This window comes from Oncorhynchus clarkii, chromosome 8 (genome assembly GCF_045791955.1).
Source record: "Oncorhynchus clarkii lewisi isolate Uvic-CL-2024 chromosome 8, UVic_Ocla_1.0, whole genome shotgun sequence".
NCBI classification, from domain to species: Eukaryota; Metazoa; Chordata; class Actinopteri; order Salmoniformes; family Salmonidae; genus Oncorhynchus; species Oncorhynchus clarkii.
The window spans coordinates 28,106,206-28,125,191 of record NC_092154.1 but is presented as its reverse complement, the minus strand read 5'-3'; the positions used below and the strand labels follow the sequence as shown (position 1 = coordinate 28,125,191).

The 18,986-nt window shown below is 41.5% G+C and overlaps 1 protein-coding gene across 13 annotated transcripts in view; it reads right to left on the bottom strand.

The window, feature by feature from the left end:
• The window catches only part of LOC139415226 (spectrin repeat containing, nuclear envelope 2a), a 226,507-nt gene that overhangs the window by 192,751 nt on the left and 14,770 nt on the right, over nucleotides 1-18,986 (bottom strand). For 9 of the 13 annotated variants that reach the window (XM_071163142.1, XM_071163152.1, XM_071163147.1 and 6 more), the window contains exons 3-6: nucleotides 9,281-9,342; nucleotides 5,905-6,000; nucleotides 1,839-1,916; nucleotides 851-943 (exon numbers count right to left, since the gene is read on the bottom strand). In XM_071163142.1, the coding sequence (XP_071019243.1) occupies nucleotides 851-943; nucleotides 1,839-1,916; nucleotides 5,905-6,000; nucleotides 9,281-9,342 (329 nt within the window). Of the gene's footprint in view, nucleotides 1-850; nucleotides 944-1,838; nucleotides 1,917-5,477; nucleotides 5,539-5,904; nucleotides 6,001-9,280; nucleotides 9,343-9,794; nucleotides 10,095-18,986 lie in introns of those variants that run through there. The other 4 variants (XM_071163144.1, XM_071163150.1, XM_071163155.1 and 1 more) reach the window with 4 other exon arrangements.

Here is an 18,986-nt window from a genome sequence, read left to right as displayed (position 1 = left end):
ATCCCTGATATCAAAAACAACATGGTCAGAAAAGAAGGGTTTTGCGGGAACTCACATTGTTACAGGATGTTTCATTTTTGAAATATTTATAAAAATGGCAAACTAAATGTTCACTTTTTTCATGTGAATGAAGCTTTTGTGCTGATCACCACACAGTACAATCACTGGTCTCTGGACATTTCTTAAGTCATCTATAAACGATGTCTATCAAGCAGCAATACCAGTATATTGAAATGCTAGACAATTTGGCATGAATAGCCATGCCAAGGTACAGTAGTCAGTCCACTGTCATATTATGTCGAGCAATAAGATTGATAATATCATTGCATCCACATTTAAACTAACTATTGAATGCACAGTGCAAAACATTGCTCGTGTGCAACATTATATTGGTTATCTTTGAATGTGAGAATTCTTCAACGAGGGCCTTTTCACAATACTGAGCTGAGCCAAATCAAGCTGACCTGTAGTGCGCTGGCCTAGTTACGCATCCACCACAGTTGCTGGAAAAGTGCTGGAAAGGACCATGTGAAAAGAAAATATCCAAGCCAGCACAGAACAGTTTGGTTCGGCATGAGGGTATGGCCACACAGAGATGTTCTTGTCCAACAAATTACAAATTGAGCAAATAGTTTTTCAAAGGGGGTCATCCGTTGACGGATAATGGACAACAGAGATTATTGTCTGTCTGCTTTTGTGTGTCTGCAACTAGTCCAAAAAAAGTTGACATTAGTTTTTGACAGACAGAAACTGAATATGATGAATGCATGTTTTTTCTACATCTTTGTTTGGCTTCAGCCTGATAAGTGTGAAAAGAGTGCGTCATGGGCTAAACTGTGCAGACACCCACGTGACAGTGGAGGATGATGGTCCATATGAGGCCCAGGATGATGGAGGGGCGTCCGTCGATGATGTCTGGGATGTTGATGTTCACCAGTTTAACCTGGGTTTGGGTTAACAGAGGCATGTTATTAGAACAAGCCAACCCCGGACACACCATTTTACATGTACACTTGAGTCATTTAGCAGATGCTCTTATTCAGAGCGACCTACAGCAAGTGCATTCATCTTAAAACAGCTACATGTCACAGTCACGGTAAGTAAACATTTTTTCAATAAAGTAGTTATCAGCAAAGTCAGAGCTAGTAAGCGGGAAAAGAGTCAAGTGCAAGTGTTAATTCACGAAAGGCACTTACATTATTTAGCTTAAATATGAATGATTGTTTCTTGTTGCGATTGCTATATGCTTTCTCCGATCAAAACACTAAGAAAATATCAAATGGGGCCTCCCGGGTGGCACAGTGGTTAAGGGGGCTGTACTGCAGTGCTAGCTGTGCCACCAGAGACTCTGGGTTCGCGCCCAGGCTCTGTCGTAACCAGCCGTGACCGGGAGGTCCGTGGGGCGACGCACAATTGGCCTAGCGTCGTCCGGGTTAGGGAGGGCTTGGCCAGTAGGGATATCCTTGTCTCATCGCGCACCAGCGACTCCTGTTGCGGGCCGGGCGCAGTGCACGCTAACCAAGTTTGCCAGGTGCACGGTGTTTCCTCCGACACATTGGTGCGGCTGGCTTCCGGGTTGGATTGCGCGCTGTGTTAAGAAGCAGTGCGGCTTGGTTGGGTTGTGTATCGGAGGACGCATGACTTTCAACCTTCGTCTCTCCCGAGCCCGTACGGGAGTTGTAGTGATGAGACAAGATAGTAGCTACTAACAATTGGATACCATGAAATTGGGGTAAAAAAACATCTAATGTATTATTGTATTTCTAAAATGTATCATTCATTTGGCATAATTTCTCTGCCTAATCAGATTCTTCTCACACTCATACATCCGCTCTTACCGATTTCTTCTTGAGGAAGTCCAAGGCCTTCTGAATGTTACCCCTGTGCTGGAAAAACCCGTGGCCCCTCTCCCGTTTCTGTGGGAGAAAAAGAAAATCAACATGTTCCCTGAATCCCAAAACAACCTGTAGCCCCGACCCTGAGTGAATCAGTCCCGAATTAGAGGGAAAGATCGGTTGCGTTCCAGGCCGACTACATTGCAGTCGTGCAACGTCGATCAACAAATTATTGCATACCAGTTAATCGACTACACAGTCAGGCACCGATTGTTATATTATATGATATGGTTAGCTGATATCACCTATCCCGGCAGGGTAAGTGCAGTATAACTGCAGTATGTTTCAGATACTAAGTCCAAAATTACATTTTCTTTTTACTGCTGTAATTTTGCAGTGTAACTGCTGTTATTAGAGTGCAGTATCACTGCAGTTCAACTGCAGTACACTGCAGTTATTCTGAAATTACTGTGTCCAAAATACCACAGTCGACTGCAGTTAGTGCACTTTTAAAACTGCAACCTTTTTTTGTAAGGGTGAGATCTGGCAGGCGACTGCAACGTAGCCAGCCTGGAACTCAGACAATAATATATTCAATTTAGCAGACACTTTCATCCAAAGTGGGTGGCCCCAGTGGGAATCAAACCCACAATCATGGTGTTGCAATTGCTATGCTCTACCAACTGAGCCATACAGGGCCAGTGAAAGTCAGTAGTGCTACAGCCTTTCAGGACTGTTACTGGATGTCCCTTGTGGTGTAAGGGCTACCTTCTTGTCCACTTTACCATGTACAATGACTTCATGAATTGTACTGTAAGCTGCAAGGTCTCCCTCGAAAAAAGGGATCCCTTATTTCAAGGTTACATTTATAAAATGTATAAATAAAATAATACAAATCTGCTAATCACTGTATTTGGATAGTCCAAATACTGTCAATGGTTTGTAGATGTTCAATAGATGATCAACTGTCATTTCAACTAACTATCCACTAACTAGGAATGTGCTTATTTCCCTTTCAAGATGATTTGATATGTACAGTGCCTTGCGAAAGTATTCGGCCCCCTTGAACTTTGCGACCTTTTGCCACATTTCAGGCTTCAAACATAAAGATATAAAACTGTATTTTTTTGTGAAGAATCAACAACAAGTGGGACACAATCATGAAGTGGAACGACATTTATTGGATATTTCAAACTTTTTTAACAAATCAAAAACTGAAAAATTGGGCGTGCAAAATTATTCAGCCCCCTTAAGTTAATACTTTGTAGCGCCACCTACAAAGTAGAGGCACTGTACATATCAAATCATCTTGAGAGACATACCCCAAGCGACTTACAGCTGTAATCGCAGCAAAAGGTGGCGCTACAAAGTATTAACTTAAGGGGGCTGAATAATTTTGCACGCCCAATTTTTCAGTTTTTAATTTGTTAAAAAAGTTTGAAATATCCAATAAATGTCGTTCCACTTCATGATTGTGTCCCACTTGTTGTTGATTCTTCACAAAAAAATACAGTTTTATATCTTTATGTTTGAAGCCTGAAATGTGGCAAAAGGTCGCAAAGTTCAAGGGGGCCGAATACTTTCGCAAGGCACTGTATCTAGGGCTCCGACACAATACAGGAATGATACATTTCAGTTTGAAATGATTTGATGCGATTCAGACGACGCTAGGCCGGACCTCCCGGTCACGGCCAGCTGCGACAGAGCCTGGGCGCGAACCCAGGGTCTCTGGTGGCACAGCTAGCGCTGCGATGCAGTGCCCTAGACCACTGTGCCACCCGGGAGGCCTTTGTATTATCTTTTACCAGATCTAATTTGTTATATTCTCCTACATTCCTTCAACATTTCCACAAACTGCAAAGTGTTTCCTTTCAATTGGTACCAAGAATATGCATGTCCTTGCTTCAGGGCCTGAGCTACAGGCAATTAGATTTGGGTGTGTCATTTTAGGTGAAAATTATAAATAAATAAAAAAGGGGCCAATCCTTAAGAGCTAAAACATAAGAATGATTGTGAGATTTTGTCACAACCCGGCTCGTGGGAAGTGACAAAGAGCTATTATAGGACCAGGGAACAAATCATAATATAATCATCTTTATTTAGCCATCTTACATATAAAACCTTAGTTGTTTATCAAAAATTGTGAATAACTCACCACCATTTAATGAGAAGGGTGTGCTTTGAAAGGATGCACATAACTCTGCAATGTTGGGTTGTATTGGAGAGAGTCTCAGTCTTAAATAATTTTCCACAAACAGTCTGTGCCTGTATTTAGTTTTCATGCTAGTGAGGGCCGAGAATCCACCCCTCACATAGGTACGTGGTTGCAATGGGCATCCGTGTCTTAACAGCGCGATTTGCCAAGGCAGGAAACTCTGAGCGCAGGCCTTTCCAGAAATCTGGCAGTGGCTTCTGATTAAATTCAATTTTCACAGAACCGCTTGTTGCATAACCAGCACAGTTCTGTATGTTGTAAAAGCGTTACATGGTCACTGCCCATATCGTTGCACAATGCAGAAATTACACGAGAGTTCAGGAGCCTTGCTGAAAGTGACTATTTTCACTGTAGTGTCCAAAACGTCTTTCAAGCTGTCAGGCATTCCCTTGGCAGCAAGAGCCTCTCCGTGGATGCTGCAGTGTACCCAAGTGGCATCGGGAGCAACTGCTTGCACGCGCCTACCACTCCACTATGTCTCCCTGTCATGGCTTTTGCGCCATCAGTACAGATACCAACACATCTTGATCACCAAAGTCCATTTGATGTCACAAAGCTGTCCAGTACTTTAAAAATATCCTCTCATGTTGTCCTAGTTTCCAGAAGAGGATGTCTTCCTTAATTGACCCCCCATAAACGTAACGGACATATACCAGGAGCTGTGCCAGGCCCACCACGTCTGTTGACTCATCCACTGTAACGCATATAAATCACTAGCTTGTATGCGTAGCAGTAATTGTTTCAAAATATCTCCTGCCATGTCACTGATGCGTCGTGAAACAGCATTGTTTGATGAAGGCATTGTCTGTATAGTTTTTTGGGCCTGTTCCCCCATTATTGTCCCAGCCATATCCACGGCAGCAGGAAGAATGAAGTCCTCCACAATAGTATGGGGTTTGCCTGTCCTAGCCACTCGGTAGCTCACCATATAAAGACGCTTCTAGACCTTTCTTATTAATGGCATCTGATGGTTTTATACGTCTTAATATTCAAAAGTCGTCTTTATTCTCGCTCAAAAAACTCCTGTGGCTTATTTTTCAAATTGTCATGTTTCGTTTCTAAATGTCTGCGCAAGAGTGAAGGTTTCCCGCGAGAGAAAAACAGTTAATATGATTGGATGTTAATCATTTGACTAGGCCTCCTGTATTTGACATCGTGTTGTTATTTCGCTGAACGTTGGTTAAATGGTAAAAAAAAAAAAAAGAATGGGGGGGAAACAAGGCTACTCATGCGAGAAAATAACCTCACCCAAATGTATAGCCCCGTTGTGAAAAAAATGTACTGTTTGAAAATGTGAAGAAAGAATTACCTAGCAAATGACATTGGTTGTCACTCAACTAATAAAGCCTCATATTGCATAAGCCATTTAACAAACATTTGAATGCTGAAGGTGACGTGCAGATGTGCCAGATCAGGAATAGGCCTACCTCTCATTGGTCAGCGCAAGCAATTTTACTAGGCTACTGATATTGCCTAGGGTTGTTTGATCTGCAAAATAACATGTAAATCAATGACTGTCAACATAATTACACGCTTAGTTCGACACTGAAGAAGAGGACACAGTTGTCACAAAAGAAGAGAGGTATTTTCGGAGGGTAGAAAGAAAGTCATTTAAGCAAAGAATGTTACTGAACCAGCAATTTATAATGTTTGAATCTATTTTCTGATCGATGCATGCTACATTTGGATCGGTTTGGGGTCCCGCAGAGAGATGCACTCGTATCTTAAACATTTGAAACGGGCACCGATGGGTATTGGTGAATCGTTACATCCCTACCACTAACCCCAACCTTAACCCTAAGCCTGACCCCTCTCCTAGCCCTAAACTTAACCCTTTCATAGGGGGTCACTCACCATGCGCTGGCCGCTCATCACCTCGAGCAGGTCAAGGAGGCGAGCGCCATCTCTAAGGTCAGAGAACAGGTCCAGCACTGTTGTGGGAGGGCTCCTCTGGGACAACACAAAGAACAACATCTCTATTATAATCCATGAGGAACTGTAACTCATATGATGACTTGGGTGGATAGACAACTTCATGATCATTGTTAGCTAGGCTCAGATTGGCTGATCCAAAATATTACAAGAGATGCTGAAAACCCACTACCTCTTCATGCTATTCAAACTTTTTATAAACACATCAATGAACCTACATGATATCATATTGGAGCAAATTATATTTATTGCACAGTGAAGTGAAGGGGGGGTTGTATTATAAACTGGTTACCAATGTATTTAGAGCAGTAAAACTAAATGTTTTGTCATATTAGTGGTATACAGTCTGACATACCATGACTTTCAGCCAATCAGCATTCAGGGCTAGAACCACCCAGTTTATAATTCTATACAAGCTACAGAAAAGTTTAAATCAGTGAAGATGCCTTGAGTATATAGGTCTTGTTACAGAGGTAATAAGATATAATAGATCACAGGTTATCACTTTTATAATGAGAGACTGAAGTAGTTGGAATCTGGTGCTGAGCAACGTGGATGTGGGAGGGGCGGTGGGAAGCAGGGTCGGCTCACCTTACAACCTGCTAGCCTGCTCCACTGCCCAGGCTCTATTAATACTTTAGCCCCCTGTCGTACAACCTCCCCCTTCACTTCACTGTGCAATGAGTCAGCATTTGTATAGTAGTGCTAATGTCCTAATGAGCCCGTCACAACAGTGAAGGCAAGTCACAGAGCTCCGTGCAGTGAGAGATTTAACAACTTCTCCCCAGAGGCGCGAGTCGTTTAAAATATATATTTTTTTTTAAACGAGTCGCGCCTCTGGGGAGAAGTTATATTTATATATATATATATATATATACACTTTATATATTTCTGTGGGGGAGGGTTTTATGTATTTATTAAGATAGGACAGTGAAGAGGAAACAGGAAAGATGGGAGATATTGTGAGTCAAAGGGGCAGTGGGTCGGATTCAAACCCTTCTCTGATATACATGTTTGCCGGAGTCTGGGATACTAAGCTCAGGACCACACAGGCCACACTGAAAACATCCGAGTGATGGAAGCCTTCGACAGTAATGACAGCTGATTTCAGTTTTTAGTAACCGATCTGACAAGAAGTGTCTTTGTAGTCTCATGACAATAACAATTATCTACAGAAGCTTATTAAGTTGGCTTTGTGCCAATCCGTGGCTGTCTCGTGTGCATCTTGCAAGCTGGCCTCACAGAATGGTAATAAAGTTTTAGTATATGACGCTCATAACAGCATCATGTAGAGACTATACGAGGGATGTTTTATGAGTGGTGCTACCGGTTAAGTTTGGACAGGGCATTGCAGATGAGAGTGGTGAGGTTATCCATCTTAAAATAGCATTGCAAATGAGAGTGGTGAGGTTATCCCTCTTAAAATAGCATGTTTCAGTTGAAAAGTGTCTCTTCGAAAGTCCAATGGAAGGGAAAGCTGTGACGATTTATCTCCAGATATCTGTGTCTCTCTTCTTACTTTTTATGTTCATAACTTAAACCTATACAAGTTATATCTGTCCAGGCCACAATATACAGTTGAAGTCGGAAGATTACATACACTTAGGTTGAAGTCATTAAAACTCGTTTTTCAACCACTCCACAAATTTCTTGTTAACAAACTGTAGCTTTGACAAGTCAGTTAGGGCACCTACTTTGTGCATGACACAAGTCATTTTACCAACAATTGTTTAAGGACAGATTATTTCACTTATAATACACTGTATCGCAACTCCAGTGGGTCAGAAGTTTACAAACACTAAGTTGACTGTGCCTTTAAACAGCTTGGAAAATGATGTCATGGCTTTTGAAGCTTCTGATAGGTTCATTTACATAATTTGAGTCAACTGGAGGTGTACCTGTGGGTGTATTTCAAGGCCTACCTTCAAACTCAGTGCCTATGTGCTTGACATCATGGGGAAATCAAAAGAAATCAGCCAATACCTCAGAAAAAAAGTTAAACCTCCACAAGTCTGGTTCATGCTTGGGAGAAATTTCCAAAGGTACCACGTTCATCTGTACAAACAGTAGTATTTAAGTATAAACACCATGGGACCACGCAGCCGTCTTACCGCTCAGGAAGGAGACACGTTCTGTCTCCTCGTGATGAATGTAATTTGGTGTGAAAAGTGCAAATCAATCCCAGAACAACAGCAAAGGACCTTGTGAAGATGCTGGAGGAAACAGGTACACAAGTATCTATATCCACAGTAAAACAAGTCCTATATGAACATAATCTGAAAGGCCACTCAGCAAGGAAGAAGCCACTGCTCCAAAACAACCATAAAAAAGACAGACTACGGTTTGCAACTGCACATGGGGACAAAGATCGTACATTTTGGAGAAAAGTCGTCTTGTCTGATGAAACAAAAATAGAACCGTTTGGCCATAATGACCATAATGACCATCGTTATGTTTGGAGGAAAAAGGGGGAGGCTTGCAAGCCGAAGAACACCATCCTAACCGTGAAGCACAGGGGAGGCAGCATCATGTTGTGGGGGTTGCTTTGCTGCAGGAGGGACTGGTGCACTTCACAAAATAGATTGCATCATGAGGATAGAAAATTATGTGGATATATTGAAGCAACAATCTCAAGACATCAGTCAGGCAGGAAGTTAAAGCTTGGTCGCAAATGGGTCTTCCAAATGGACAATGACTCCAAGCATACTTCCAAAGTTGTGGCAAAATGACTTAAGGACAACAAAGTCAAGGTATTGGAGTGGCCATCACAAAGCCCTGACCTCAACCCTATATAAAATTTGTGGGCAGAACTGAAAAAGCGTGTGCGAGCAAGGAGGCCTACAAACCTGACTTAGTTATACCACCTCTGTCAGGAGGAATGGGCCAAAAGTCACCCAACTTATTGTGGAAGGCTACCCGAAACATTTGATCCAAGTTAAACAATTCAAAGGCAATGCTACCAAATACTGATTGAGTGTATGTACACTTCGGATCCACTGGGAATGTGATGAAAGAAATAGCTGAAATAAATAATTCTCTCTGCTATTATTCTGACATTTCACATTCTTAAAATAAAGTGGTGATCCTAACTGACCTAAAACAAGGATTACATGTCAGGAATTGTGAAAAACTAAGTTTAAATGTATTTGGCTAAGGTGTATGTAAAGTTCCGACTTCAATTGCATGTGATGTAATGTTGCTATACAGTTTAGACTGATGTTGCCTGACACACACACGCATGCACAGACACAAGCACGCATGCACACACACACACTGGACTTTCCATCTTTAGACTCACCTTAGATAGTTGAGCATTGATCCAGTTGGTGAAGGTTCTCTTCTGAATCTGTTCTTGCTCCACTATTGGGAAAAGAAAGGTGCTACATTACATAACCTGCATCACAAATGGCACCCTATTTACAGTGCAGTACTTTTTACCAGACCCATGACACTCTGGTCAAAAGTAGTGCGGTATGTGGGGAATAGGGTGCCATTTGGGATACATACAATGGGTGGCTCATTTGAAATTAGTTATTTGTTCCAACATAGAAGAAAAGGGTCAATATTGCAGAAATATATAAATAAATAGCATAAATTTACTGTGTTACAGTATGTCTTGTTCACACTTCGAGTGTGATGCGTTCATCAGTGAAATCACTATGAACATGAATGAATCAGTCAGAAATTCTCCAATGCATATGATGCATGCAATATCCACATAACTTTCACAAAAATAGACTGAAAAACACACATGAAAGCTCTTTAGACAACTGCTACCCAAATTGGTATGCGACCGTTCAGGCTACACTTACCAAAGTCAGAGTATTCAGGGACCTCTATCTCCATTTCAGATTGTTGACCCTCCATTCTTAAGCCGCCCAGTGGATCATGACCAGACACAAAACTCCACTCGGTCTGTCTGTCTGTCTCTCTCTTCTCTGCCTCTCTCCTTGAGTATCAGAGTATGATGACCAGACACGAAACTCCACTTACAACTCAAAATATCTCTCTCTCTCACTCCTGCTCTCTCTCCCTCCCTCTCTTTCTCTGTGGTTGCCGACAGGTTATCTTCAGACCATTCCTTACAGTGGGGCAAGGTTTCTTCCTGTGCTAATTAAGGATAGCTAGAGACAGCTTTGGGTCTGGGATCTGGCCACGGTGTTCATGATACATGACGGGACAGGATCCAAAAAATGTAAAGACACACACACCACCCACACGCACACCCACACCCACATCAGGAAAAAAGGGTTGACAAGGCCAAAAGACTGCACCACTTAGTGCTACATGACAGGACAGGCTCCAAGACAGCTTTCTCTCTCTCTCTCTCACGCAGACACAGACACACAAATCAAATCAAGATTAATTTATACAGCACATTTCAGACATGGAATGCAATGCAATGTGCTTCACAGGAAAAACGAATATTACTACACAACAAACATATGAGGATAAAAAAACAAAATAATAACAATAAAAACTGAAATACTAAATATATCCACAGTTTCGGCACCCCCCTGGCAGGTTATTCCAGAGTCAGGGAGCAAAGTAACTAAAGGCTGCCTCTCCATACCTCTTGGTCCTAGGATTTGGGATAGTTAAAAAACCAATAGAAGAATCTTAAAATTAATTCTTAAACTCACAGGCAGTCAGTGCAGAAAACTTAAAACCAGTATGTTTTGCCAATGGCTTTCTTGGGTAGACCAGACAGGAGAGCATTACAGTAGTCAAGCCTCTCTGTAGCAGTCTGAGAGAGAAACGGCCGCACCTTGGCAATGTTCCTCAGGTGGTAAAAGCTATTTTGGTCACATTCCTAACGTGCAATTTGAAATTAAGTTCAGAATCTAAAATAACACCTTTATTGCCCGTGAATTAAAATGTGCGGCCAGATTCTCTCTCTGTGGTTTGGCTCCAACAATAAGTACCTCGGTCTTGTCTTGATTTCGCTGGAGGAAGTTGTGAGCCATCCAAGTATTTAAATCACTAATACAGTCTAATCATTTATCCATAGATCTAAAATCCTCTGGTGACACAGAAATTTACATTTTGCTTAAAAGAATGGAAGGTTGGAGATTGGCTGAAAATATCTAAGAGCTGAAGAATCTAGAATACTTTTCTTCAGAAAGGGTTTCACCATAGCAGTTTTCTTAGTGCAGTGGGGAAAGTGCCTGTGAACAGGGAGTGATTAACAATAGCTCGCAATTCTTCAGAAATGCAATTAAAAACTGTTTTGTACAAGGTGGAGGGAATATGTTCAAGAAGGCAGGTAGAATGCTTAAGTTGTGATATCACTTTCCTGAGCACGTCTGTATCAACCAGGGAAAATAGATCCATAGTGCCTTTGCGTGGTAGGCTAGGACACATATCAAACTTCTCATCAGGTCTTACTTGACTGATACCCAGCCTAACGTGTGTTATCTTATCTCTGAAATATGTCGCAAACTCATCCCATTTAGACGTGGAGGAAAGTTCACATACATTTGCGGGGGTAGGATTTATCAGGCCATCAATGGCCGAGAAGAGTGCTGTCAAGTTATACTGATCAAGTTAGACAAATGAGCCTGTCTGTCATGCCCTGACTGTAGATTGCTTTGTATGTTTCTATTTTTAGTTTGGTCAGGGTGTGATGTGGGTGGGTATTCTATGTTTTGTTCTATGTTTGTATTTCTATGTGTTTGGCCTGGTATGGCTCCCAATCAGAGGCAGCTGTCAATCATTGTCTCATTGTCATTGAGAACCATACTTAGGCAGCCTTGTTTCGCCCTTGAGTTGTGGGTAGTTGTTTTCTGTTTTGTGTGTATCACCTGACAGAACTGTTTCGGTCTCGTTATTCCTCATTGTTATTTTGTTTAGTGTTCAGTTTTGATTAAATTTACAACATGAACACTTACCATGCTGCACCTTGGTCCTCTCCTTCTTCCACCTACGACGATCGTTACACCGTCTGGCATTTTCAAATTGCCTTGTTATGCAGTACCAGTGAAAAGTTTAGACACACCTACTATTTCAAGGGATTTTCTTTATTTTTACTATTTTCTACATTGTAAAATAATAGAGAATACATCAAAACTATGAAATAACTCATACGGAATCATGCTCTTTATTTTTGAAACTTTTAAACTGCATTATTGGTTAGGGCTTGTAAGCATTTAACTGTAACCTGGTGTATTTGGTGCATGTGACATAACATTTTATTTGATGTAGTAACCAAAAAAGTGTTAAACAAATCAAAATACATTTTAGATTTTATATTCTTCAAAGTAGTCACCCTTTGCCCTGATGACAGCTTGCACACTCTTGGCATTCTCTCAACCAGCTTCAATCTTGAAGGAGTTCCCACATATGCTGAGCACTTGTTAGATGCTTTTCCTTTACTCTGCAGTCCAACTAATCCCAAATCATCTCAATTGGGTTGAGGTTGGGTGATTGTGGAGGCCAGGTTATCTGATGCAGCATTCCATCACTCTCCTTCTTTGTCAAACAGCCCTTACACAGCCTGGAGGTGTGTTTTGGGTCATTGCGCTATAGAAAAACATATGATAGTCCCACTAAGCGCAAACCACATTGGATCGCTGCAAAATGTTGTGGTAGCCATACTGATTAAGTGTGTCTTGAATTCTAAATAAATCGCAGACAGTGTCACCAGCAAAGCACACCCACACCATCACTCCTCCTCTTCCATGCTTCACAGTGGGAACCACACATACAGAGATAATCCGTTCACCTACTTTGCGTCTCACATAGACACGGCTGTTCAAACCAAAAATCTGAAATTTGCACTCATCAGACCAAAGGACAGATTTCCACCGGTCTAATGTCCATTTCTCGTGTTTCTTGGCCCAAGCAAGTCTCATCTTATTATTGGTGTCCTTTAGTGGTGGTTTCTTTGCAGAACTTCGACCATGGAGGCCTGATTCACTCAGTCTCCTCTGAACAATTGATGTTGAGATGTGTCTGTTACTTGTACTCTGTGAAGCATTTATTTGGGCTGCAATTTCTGAGGCTGGTAACTGTAATGAACTTACCATCTGCAGCAGAGGTAACTCTGGATCTTCCCTTCCTGTGGCGATCCTCATGAGAGCTAGTTTCATCATAGCGCTTATTGGTTTTTGGTATACCACCCCTACCTTGTCACAACGCAACTGCTTGGCTCAAATGCATAATTTTTTTTTACTTTTAACGAGGCACACCTGTTAATTGAAATTAATTCCAGGTGACTACCTCATGAAGCTGGTTGAAAGAATGCCAAGAGCGTGCAAAGCTGTCATCAAGGCAGAAGGTGGCTACTTTGAAGAATCTCAAATATTATTTGATTTGTTTAACACTGTTTTTGGTAACTACATGATTCTATATGTGTTATCAAATAGTTTTGATGTCTTCACTATTTTTCTACAATGTAAGAAAAAATTAAGAAAACCCCTTGAATGAGTAGGTATGTCCAAACCTTTGACTGGTACTGTATATGTCAAGTTGCTCTCTCAGAATATCATTATGGACCTTTGACTTTTCCCACTTCCGCTCTGCCTTTCTGCAATTTCTCTTTAATTTATTAGTTTCCTCACTCATCCTAGACTCAGCGATATGATGTAGATGCAGTATGTAAATAGCATAGTGGGTACAACTTCTTAGCTGCTATGGTGCCCTGGCTACCACGCTGTGAACATCGTGAAGCAAACCTGTGCACATGCGCAGATACTGTGTGTGACCGTGTCAGAGTGAAGTCTTCCATCTCGCTCATCTCAATATCTGCTGTGCTGCTCATGGCAATGAGACCGAGTCTAACCTTTAACTTCAGTTCCACTCCATTAACAACCAGACATTTTTCAGACCCAGCAACTCAACACTTTGAGCTTTAATTGCGTCAACAACAGGCATTAACCTTTCGAGCCATCCAACCATTTTTAGCAAACTGTCAAACGTTCAGTTGTTTGACCCTGGCACAACATTGCATGGGAAACTCAAGAGTGTATAACTCATAGTGCAGATCCGTAAATATAGCTTGTAACAAGACAAGTTATTTCTCAGTCAGAGTGTTTGTCTAAGAAAGCGAAGTATGACAATGGCACTCTTGCTTGTTTGTATAAAGCCGGTTATGGCAGTGTTTTGCCTGTTTTACAGGTTTGATGTTAAAGCAGTTGAAGTTGCTGCTAGATACTGACCTACGGTCATTTTCACATGTTTCCCCCTGGAGGGGTGTAATCTGATCCTAGCTCTGTGTAGGTCCTTACGGGCAACTTCTACCCAGATCGGGAAAGGGCCTAATTTGCCGTGCCTGAACCCGGGGTGTATTCACAAGGTATACATCTTCACGGAAGCCCTGAGACATTGAAATTCAATACGCAGAATGAAGTGTTGCATCATGTCGAATGATCTCCAAAAGTCCTTCAAGTTGGTGGATTTGGTGCCTATAGGGAAATTCAGTCGGATGTTAGAGAACCATTTTACTGAAGAATGTGTTTTGCTTTTCATGTATTGTGTATATAGATATGCATTGTGTCATTGTTGTATTATGTAATTGTTGTTTATTGATGTGTTTTTTGCTGTTTGACAGGTCGTCATTTGAAATAAGAATTTGTTGTTAATTGACTTACCTGTATAAAAAAAGTGAAATGAATATTAAGTGACATCACCTTAGACAGAAAGATTATCTTAGACACAACCGTGACTCAGAATGACTATCCCCACACACCGACCACCTCGTGGTCATAGCAGAAACCTCATAGCCTGGCAACCATGTGCCAGCGAGTAGTGTCTGCTTTGGCCGAGTCCAGACCACACAGAAGAGTTTAACTGAGCCACTGAGACATAAAAAAAGAGAAAGGGAGATAGAGAGAGAGAGATCCCTAGCCTTCATCTCAAGGCAGTGAGAGATCTATAGGTATTTGAGAGGAGTGGATGGGTATAAGGTGAAAATTAGATATGAAAACTAGAATGCAAGGTATTGCCATATTGCTTACACCAATCCAATGCTTTGAGCTCTACAAGAAAGTATTGGCGTAAGGGCTTGGGCTTTTTGGGGGATGTATGAAACAGTGATAAACATGTGACTTCAGCCCTGTCCAGAAACAACCCATCATCCCTAGGCACTGAACTAATTGGATAGGTATTAGTAATATGGTAGTAGCGCCACTTTTCTCACTGATTTGTAATATTCTCCATATTATCCAATCCTCTCAGATTTACACAAGTGCCAAGGGGGAATTAAATAATGTTTGTCAGGTATGGGCAACTTTGATGGGGATGAAGGCCACAACAAAAACTGAAATCATCATGAGGGGGTTGCTATCGGGTCTGCATACCCACATCCATACCAGGATAACAAGTTTAGATAGCTGGTCGCTAAACTAATTTAGCAATCTAAAAAATGTTAGCTGACATGGGCTAATTGACTGACTATCAGTGACTGATATAACCAGAGAGAACTGCTGATGCACAACCAAATTTCGAAATTGCACCTCGTGTACTCTACTATTCTATCTCGCAACAGTAAGTTGAGTCCCTGACTGAGTTTAGTTTTTTTCGAGGGCCTTCCCTGATGTAGGTCAATCAATACAAAATAAGAAGTTAATCCAATCCCAAGCAAATTATGCACATTTACAATGAACAAAGATATACAGTGCATTCGGAAAGTATTTAGACCCCTTCACTTTTTCCACATTTTGTTATGTTACAGCCTTATTCTAAAATGTATTAAAATGAAAACATGTCCTCATCAATCTATACACAAAGTCTTCATAATGACAAAGCAAAAACAGTTTTTTTTTTGCAAATTTATAAAAAATGTAAAATTAAAAACGTATTTACGTAAGTATTCAGTATTCATATCCCTTTGATATGAGATTCAAAAATGAGCTCACGTGCTCTTGTTTCCATTGATCATTCTTGAGATATTTCTACAACTTGATTGAAGTCTACCTGTGGTAAATTCAATTGATTGGACATGATTTGGAAAGGCACACACACCAGTCTATATAAAAGGTCCCACAGTTGACAGTGCATGTCAGAGCAAAAACCAAGCCAAGAGGTTGAAGAACTTGTCCGTAGAACTCCAAAACAGGATTGTGTCGAAGGACAGATCTGGGGAAGGGTACCAAGAACACAGTATTCTCCATCATTCTTAAATGGAAGAAGTTTGGAACCACCAAGATTCTTCCTAGAGCTGGGCGCCCAGCCAAACTGAGCAATCGGGGGAGAAGGGACTTAGCCAAGGACCCGATGGTCACTGACAGAGCTCCAGCATTCATCTGTAGAGATGAGAGAACTTTCCAGAAGGATATAAATCTCTGAAGCACTCCACCAATCAGTAATTTATGGTAGAGTGGCCAGACAGATTCCCCTCCTCAGTAAAAGGTACATGTCAGCCCGCTTGGAGTTTGCCAAAAGGCACCGAAAGGACTCTTAGACCATGAGAAACAAGATTGAACTCTTTGGACACAATGCCAAACGTCACATCTGAAGGAAACCTGGCACCATCCCTACGGTGAAGCATGGTGGTAGCAGCATCATGGGAGACTAGTCAGGATCGAGGGAAAGATGAACGGATCAAAGTACAGAGAGATGCTTGATGAAAACCTAATCCAGAGCACTCAGGACCTCAGACTGAACCCTGAACCCAATCAAACATCTCTGGAGAGACCTGAAAATGGCTGTGCAGCAACATTCCCCATCCAACCTGACAGAGCTTGAGGGGATCTACAGAGAAGAATGAGAGAAACTCCCCAAATGCAGGCGTGCCAAGCTTCATGCCGAATAAGAATCGAGACTGTAATCACTGCCAAAGGCTCTTCAACAAAGTACTGAGTAAAGGGTTAAAATTATTTCATTTTTTATTTTTAATACATTTGCAAACATTTCTAAAAACCTGTTTTGCTTTGTCCTTATGGGGTATTGTGTGTAGATTGATGGGGGGGGGGGGGGGGGGGGACAATTTTATAATAACAGATAACACATAACAAGAGGTGTAAAAAGTGAAGGGGTCTGAATATTTCTGATTGCACATGCAACAATTTCAAAGATTTTACTGTTACAGTTCATATAAGGACATTAGTCAATTGAAATAAACTCATTAGGCCATACTCTGTGGATTTCACATGACTGGGAATAGAGATATGCATCTGTTGGTCACAGATACCTTTTTTTATTTTTTTTAAAAGTAGGAGCGTAGATAAGAAAACCAGTCAGTGTCAGGCTGTTGATTGTGGCCTGTGGGATGTTCTCACTCCTCTTCAATGGCTGTGCAAATTTGCTGGATATTTGTGGGAACTGGAAAATGCTGTCGTACACATCAATCCAGAGCATCCCAAACATGCTCAATGGGTGACATGTCTGGTGAGTATATAGGCCATGGAAAAACTGGGTCATTTTCAGCTTTCAGGAATTGTGTACAGATCCTTGCGACATGGTGCTGTAATATGAGGTGATGGCTGCAGATGAATGGCACGACAATGGGTCTTAGGATCTCTGTGCACTCAAATTACCATCGTTAAAGTGCAATTGTGTTTGTTGTTCTTAGCTTATGCCTGCCCATACCATAACCCCACCGCCACCATGGGGCACACTGTTCAACACCTTGACATCAGCAAACTGCTCGCCCACACAATGCCATACATGCTGTCTGCCATCTGCTCGGTACGGTTGAAAATGTACTTTTAACGAGGCACGCCTGTTAATTGAAATGCATTCCAGGTGACTACCTCATGAAGCTGGTTGAAAGAATGCCAAGTGCGTGCAGCCTGAGCCAAGCAAACACGCTACCTCAAAACTTGAAACTATGGCATCTGTGGCATTGTGTTGTATGACAAAACTGCACATTTTAGATTTGCGTTTTATTTCCCCGAACACAAGGTGCACCTGTGTAATGATCATGCTGTTTAATTAGCTTTTTGTACATGGTACAGCTGTCAGGTGAGAGGATTATCTTGACTTAGGGGAAATGCTCTCCAACAGGGATGTAAACAAATGTATGTTTTATTTCAGCTCATGAAACATGGAACCAACACTGTACATATTGCGTTTATATTTTAGTGCAGTGCACTAAATATAATTTCACTAATTTGAGTCTCACATTACTATGTATAACTAACCAAAGATAGTTAATCTGTGCTGTTAACTGTAGGAGAAATAAAGCATGTTGGGCAGAACAAGCAAGGAGGTGGGCAAACCCAAGCAAGGGAGATCTTATTGGTGCATTGTATTTAGCATACAGTTGAAGTCGAAAGTTTACATACACTTAGGTTGGAGTCAATAAAACTTGTTTTTCAACCACTCCACAAATGTATTGTTAACAAACTATAGTTTTGGCAAGTCGGTTAGGACATCTACTTTGTGCATGGCACAAGTAATTTCTCCAACAATTGTTTACAGACAGATTATTTCACTTATAATTCCCTGTATCACAATTCAAGTGGGTCAGAAGTTTGCATACAATAAGTTGACGATGCCTTGGGGGACTGGGATCAAAAGCCAGGGCCTTTCCGGGGCTGAACAACCATCAAATCGGTCGCCGAAGGGATGGTCACCTTCGGGGGCTCAGAACCATGGTTCTGAGGCACCCACAACCCTCAAAACTGTCCGTTTCTCAATATCCGGAAAATAGCTTGGAAAATTCAATAGCTTGGAAAATCCCAAAAAATGATGTCATGGCTTTAGAAGCTTCTAATAGGTTAATTGACATCATTTGAGTCAATTGGAGGTGTACCTGTGGATGTATTTCAAGGCCTACCTTCAAATTCAATGCCTCTTTGCTTAACATCATGGGAAAATCAAATGAAATCAGCCAAGACCTCAGAAAAAATTGGTTCATCCTTGGGAGCAATTTCCAAACGCCTGAAGGAACCACGTTCATCTGTACAAACAATAGTACTCAAGTATAAACACCATCGGACCACGCAGCGTTCTGTCTCCTAGAGATGAACGTACTTTGGTGCGAAAAGTACAAATCAATCCCAGAACAACAGCAAAGGACCTTGTGAAGATGCTGGAGGAAGCAGGTACAAAAGTATCTA